This window comes from Carcharodon carcharias, chromosome 13, assembly GCF_017639515.1.
Source record: "Carcharodon carcharias isolate sCarCar2 chromosome 13, sCarCar2.pri, whole genome shotgun sequence".
Taxonomy (NCBI): domain Eukaryota; kingdom Metazoa; phylum Chordata; class Chondrichthyes; order Lamniformes; family Lamnidae; genus Carcharodon; species Carcharodon carcharias.
This window is the reverse complement of record NC_054479.1, coordinates 95452751-95458750: the sequence shown is the minus strand read 5'-3', so window position 1 is coordinate 95458750 and position 6000 is coordinate 95452751. Positions and strand designations below refer to the sequence as shown.

Sequence of the window (6000 nt, the reverse complement as noted above, 5' to 3'; positions counted from 1 at the left end):
GGCTGAGGTAGTCACCCAAATCAGTGTTATCATTCAGTGAAATAACTAATGGGATATTTTCCTGTCAAATTAGCAATATTGCATGATGCTGTTAAAGTAAAATTTGTACTTTCTGGTTTGTTTAATAGTCATAGTGGGATCACCTATTGGATGCACACAAACTAACACTGAATTACATCGTTGCTGCTCTTAATATTATTGACCTATGCTACATATATACTGTACAATATTTGTTACTAGATACCAACAATGGACATCATTTTACTAGGACCTTTCTGTGATTCTTTGGTGAATTTTGAAAGGGGAAAAAGCATCGTGCATAGTTGAGGGGGAGGGGGGTGTTGAGATGGTGAGGAATAAGGGACCCAGAAACGATTTCCATGATTTTTCTCTCCCTGGTCCCTGTCTTATTGTTAGGTTGAAAAAAAATGAACAACTCAGAAAAATACTCTTAATGCCTAAGATCCCAGCATCAAGCCTAAGGGCACATCATTACCAATAACTTAAAGCTTGAAAGAAAGACACTTCAGAATTTAAGGGAAAGCTGTGCTTGGGAGACACACACCAGCAGAGTGCAGTCCTCCAGTATCCCACCGACCCAGCGGCTTGGACTTGCCCCGCCCCCTCGCAACAAAGTTACAAGCAGAGAGTTCAGGTATTGGAGTAGCAGAGCCGGGTAAGCAGCAGCGCTCAGAGGTAGGTTTAAAGTGGTTTATTTGTAAATCCTTACTCGATTTTCTTTTTAATTGCAATTTTTCTTCTCCACATTTTTCTAGTGTTCATTCCTGATTTGGAAATGCCCGAGTTGATGAACAACGAGGTTTTCCTCGCCTATTCCACCTACGGCACCATCGTTCTGTTGAAAATGTTGTTCATGGGACCCCTGACAGGCTATTTCAGGATGACTCGTAAGGTAAGATCCAATAGCCAGAGTTAGAGGAACTGAGTTAAAATGGTAGCTAACTCCGCCCTTTTGTTCCTTTTAGCTGTCTTTAGAGGCATGTATTTCACAACTTTGAGAGAAACCTCTTAAACCGTGTCAGTGATTCAGGGAAGCTGCGAATTGAGGGAGATGTATGTGCTTATAAATGCACTTAGTTTAAGTGCAATATTTCTGGACCTGATTCTGTCTTGCTGCATTTCTATCAAGGTTAAGCCGACCCCCTGCTTCTTCTGTGCAACTTTGATTATCTCATTCTGCCCATGTGACGGACTCTGAACTGTATCTGCTGTTATCTCTGCTGTTAACTGTGCCTCCCGTTTCAGCTGATGCTATGCTCAATAGCTCCACCCTCCTGATCTCTGAACTCTGGGTGTCTCATTCAAGTTGCTGCTCTGTACTCCCACTAACTAGCTCTTTCCCGTTTCTAGAATTAAGCCCCTGCTTTCCAAATTCTGACACTCTTCTCCACTGCCCCCCAGATGCAAAAACGTCTTTGCTTGTTGCTGCTAAACCCTGGAGCCTCCCTTCTCCTGGTTCCATGACCTCAGCTGCCATCAAATGACAGTTGTCACCTCTTTCCAGCTGTTCAAAAATTCGGTTGTGATTCTAGTCTAACTACCTCTCTGATAACTAGATAAAAGCAAAATACTGGGGATGCTGGAAATATGAAATAAAAACAGGAAATGCTGGAAAAAACTCAGCAGGTCTGACAGCATCTTTGAAGAGAGAAACAGGTTTCATGCTTCAAGTCTGTATGACTCTTCAGGGTTGTGTGGACTCAAAAATTTAACTCTGTTGCTCTTTCCACAGATGATAATTAGTTTTCTTAATTTTCCCACATACTTGAGCCCACTGTAATGTGCAATATTGTCCAACCGCAGCGAGCTTTTTCTACCGCATGTTGCCAGGCCAATGTGATTCTTTTCTTGCTACCAGCACCGCCTCATCCTCTTCTCTGTACACTTACCAAGTTTGGTAAACCTAATGACCCTAACCCATGAAGCTGTACATTCCTGAACAGTCTCAGCACTCCCAAACCAGTACTTCCAACTCAAAGCCCCACTTGTTAGACCAGTTTTACCAAGGAGGGTAATTATTCTCCGCACCCAACTTATCCCTGAACTCCTTATCCTCCTTTACTCCCCCTCTCCAGTCCTATTACGCACTGCCCACCTTTATGATCATATTCTGGATCCTTTGTTTTCAAAACAAATCTAAAAATTGCATACATGTGTAAACCTATCTACAATGTCACTTATTTATATTTTTCATAGAAAAATTGCAAATTCAGGGAATCTGTCAAAATGGGTGTGTACACAAAAACATGGCCTATTTGGTTGCTCTGTATATCTGAAGCATTCTTGCTGCTATTTAAGCACAGTCAGTATTTTGCTTTATATTGAGTGCTTGAGCTAAAACTCCCATCTGCTGCTAATGTTGTGAATAAGTTAACATGTCCCCTTTATTGGACTTGTGTATTGTTCATAGTAAGTCATGACATATGCTGTTTAATGTTGAACAATATCAATATATAGGGTCAATATTTACATCTTTATAAATCCCGTTCCAATAGAGATGAAGTGACTTCCTTGCTAAGAAAGAGCTGTGTTTGACTTGGCCTGCCCCTTTATAGCCATTGCTATACATTCCTTGTGGGGGAAAAGCAATACCTGGATGTCCAAGGCCAATTAGAGATGAATTGCAGGTGCTTACAAAAGTTTGTATCTCAATTGCAGCTGCTCTTAAATTTCCAGCTCTTTTGGGCCTGGAACATTAAATTAATAAGCTTATCAAGAAGCTTGTTTTTAGTTATATTCACTTTATGATTCACTTTTGAGTGATTAAGGTGCTTGTGTGATTTACAGGTACCAAGTAAGAAATGTAAGTGCATAAAATCAAATTTTTAGGGTCATGGCTCAGACAGTAAGCTGTCGATTTAGGAATAGATCCTGGTGTTTTTCTGTGTTCTATAAACTGAAAACTGGATTTCTTCCAAGAGACAACAGAAATTTAATGCCAATTAAGATTTGCACGTCACAGAAATGGTTTATGCCTTGGAGACCAGTTTACACTTGTATCAGCGTGGCCTAGTCCATTGATAAATAACAACTTTATAACCTATTTGTGAACAGGTGTTTGCCAATCCTGAAGATGCCAGGGCCCACGGTGCAAAGGATGAAGAAGCCAAGAAAAAATATTTGCGGACTGATCCCGATATTGAGCGTGTGAGAAGGTGAAGCTTGATATGGTGTTGAAAAAAATGACTTTTATTTCCATTATGATGCTTTCCTGTTTTTCATGCCCAATTAATCTCATTTTGTGGACATCAAGCTTATTGCAAATGAATAGTTGTTTAGTGTCTATTTAGTATATATTCAATGAATACTAATTGCTTTGATAACGCTATTCATCAAAAAATATTTGATTATAATCAAACCTGTAGCTTGCGTTGAGTTATAAGATTGAAGAGTTGATGTTTTCTGCATTCAGCACAGGCATTTCATGTGTTTTATACGTGACTGAATAATGGTTGCCATTTACCTGTTCAACTTTTGGCAAATAGTTTTGGTTTATGACAGGCTTATTGAATACTAGTGAGTTGAATTTAAATCCTGTTATACTAGGTGAGTTGACCTTGGTGTTATGTTGGTCTCCACTGTAAGTTATGGGGTTTGTTATTTATGTGGCAGAAACTTGTACGTGAAAAATGATCAGAATTTCTCCCTCTCGTGACACCAGATTCACAAGTGTACGGCTTGAACAGAATGACCAGCGAGGCAAGTTTCTTATAAATCAAAATTGCTTTAGTGAATCACCCACAACCCCACAGTACAAAACCCAAAATTTAAAACAACCTATTTCCAGTTCCTGACACAAAGTCACCACGACTCGGATAGAACACAGGCAAAACATCACATCTGTCCTGAAACCTTAAGGGAAAAAACTCTCAGACCAATATTACCAAGATATGCTGAAATAAGTTACAAGGTACTGGCAAAAAACACCAAATTTTCACCTCAAACCCTCACAAAGCCCTCAGACCAATATCACTATGATTTGGCTGAACTTACAATCCCTAACATGGTTGGTCTGTCCAGTGTTGACTGTAGGCCTGAGTCAAGGTGACCAAACTTGACACTTCTTCCCACTGTAGCCCAAATGCTCAAATTTGCTCTGCTTTTATAGTAATTTAACTCATTCATGTTGAAACATATTTCCTGTTGTTCCAATGTTCATTTAGTTGATTCCACGCAAAGTCCAGACAAATGTCATCAGCTCCTGCTGGTTGAAACAATACAGAGTTTTCCATGGAAGATGTGTCCAGGCGAATATTATCAGTTCTTATTGTATGAGCAATTCTTCTGCTGTTTGAGATGGCACAGTAACAGTACCTGGCTCCAAAGTTAATGAAGGTTTGAATAACCCTATTCCAGTACTATTGTTTGTGGTGGTTGAATGATTCCATGAGTGTATTGTATTGATGATATGTCCTTTGTGCCATTGTATTGGGTGATCAGACTTCTTGATTGTGTTAGTCAATGTCCAAACCCTTTTGATGAGTCACTGTGTTTTCACTAAATGTCCGAATTAACCCCTTGCTGCCCAGCCCTGTAGTGCTGACTGCAGCTTATCTTTTTGAAATTTATAGTTCCAATCATGGGGTCAAAACATGTCCCTGGGGTTCGAAATTATATTCCATAAATTTCCCAGTTAGAAGGGATTTCGATCCTACATCACCCCCCTTTACTATCTCTTTTATACCTTAAATGAGATATTAATGCTTATGAATCTTCTGCAGTGATGAGGTATTGCAGGTCCCAGCCAAACCTTACATATTTTACAGAATCTCTACATTTAAATCCATCAACCCAAATTCCCCTTTAAATATCTCTTCCAATTTTAACTGTTTTGCCTTATGTTTTAATTTACATGATAGTAAAGTAGATATAACACCATAACTAACTGTACAATTACTAATACATGTGATACAATTCAAATCCAAGGGGGGCTTCGATATTGAGACCAATATCCCACCAAGGTGGGGTAGTTATCTCCCTGATCTCATCACTCATTTTACTATTCTCCTGTTGGAGATTATTATATTTTTGTGAAAGCTCCACTTCTGTTAAATGCTTGGGTAAAGGCAGGATGTCATATCCAAAATGAGATATTAGTGCTTGGTCACCATGTCTTTTGTCAACCATGGGTGACTGTAAGTGTTTCTTCCCCCTTAACTAAGTTACTTACTTATTTATCTAAGCAGTTATAATATCCCTTCTCTTTCTTTGCAATTTCATATAATCATACAGACATCTGGTTTTCTTACATCTGTCTTCTCAAACCACACAGTAAATATAATACAATAATGAATTGCACAGTACAGATCCAGGGATGGATCTGAATATCAGTGCCAAAATCCATCCCTAGTATCACTGCTCTCTCTGGGTTGAAACAGCTTTTCCATTGTAACTTGAAAGTAATCTCTGAATAATATCAGCTTAGATATTATACTCCTTTCGGTATGACACTCCCGACCTGCAGATCACCTCACTTTTAATATCATTAAAATTACATTATGCACAGTCTTAAAAGATCCTCCAGCTCTCCCTTCATCTGTATCCATCTTGTGGTTCATCACTCAAGGTTCTTGCAATTTTTGTGCTTTTGCTCACTCATCTTATGGTTTTCCACTCGGGGGTGGGGTCTTGCAATTCTTGTGCTTTTCACGTCACATTGTCCTAAATCCAAATAACAGCGTTGTTGGGCAGACAGATTTCTTGTAATATGTAATTCACTTTGTCCTCAGAAGAAACCTCTTTTCTATATTCGTACAAACCACATAGTTGGTTTGTATATGCCTTTTTTTCCCCCTAGAATCCCTTTGAATTTCAGATAATTTTCCCTCAAAATGTTTAGAGTACCAACCCATACGAATTAAAATTAATTAATCAATTTCTTGTGCCCAGACTTAGTGGTTTTGAAAAGTCATAAACACATTGACCAATGAATGCCAATCAGATTTCCCATACTCAAGCACGCTGTTTTGGGAATAACCA

General features: G+C 39.0%; 1 protein-coding gene across 2 annotated transcripts in view; it reads left to right on the top strand.

Annotated features, from left to right (window-relative positions):
- Window positions 1-552: 552 nt before the first annotated feature.
- The window catches only part of LOC121286296 (microsomal glutathione S-transferase 1-like), a 30607-nt gene continuing 25159 nt past the window's right edge, over window positions 553-6000 (top strand). Inside the window, exons 1-3 of one of the 2 annotated variants that reach the window (XM_041203352.1) lie at window positions 553-676; window positions 777-913; window positions 3076-3176. In XM_041203352.1, coding sequence (XP_041059286.1) covers window positions 797-913; window positions 3076-3176 — 218 coding nt within the window. In that variant the 5' untranslated portion in view covers window positions 553-676; window positions 777-796. Of the gene's footprint in view, window positions 697-776; window positions 914-3075; window positions 3177-6000 lie in introns of both variants that reach the window. The other variant, XM_041203353.1, reaches the window with a different exon arrangement.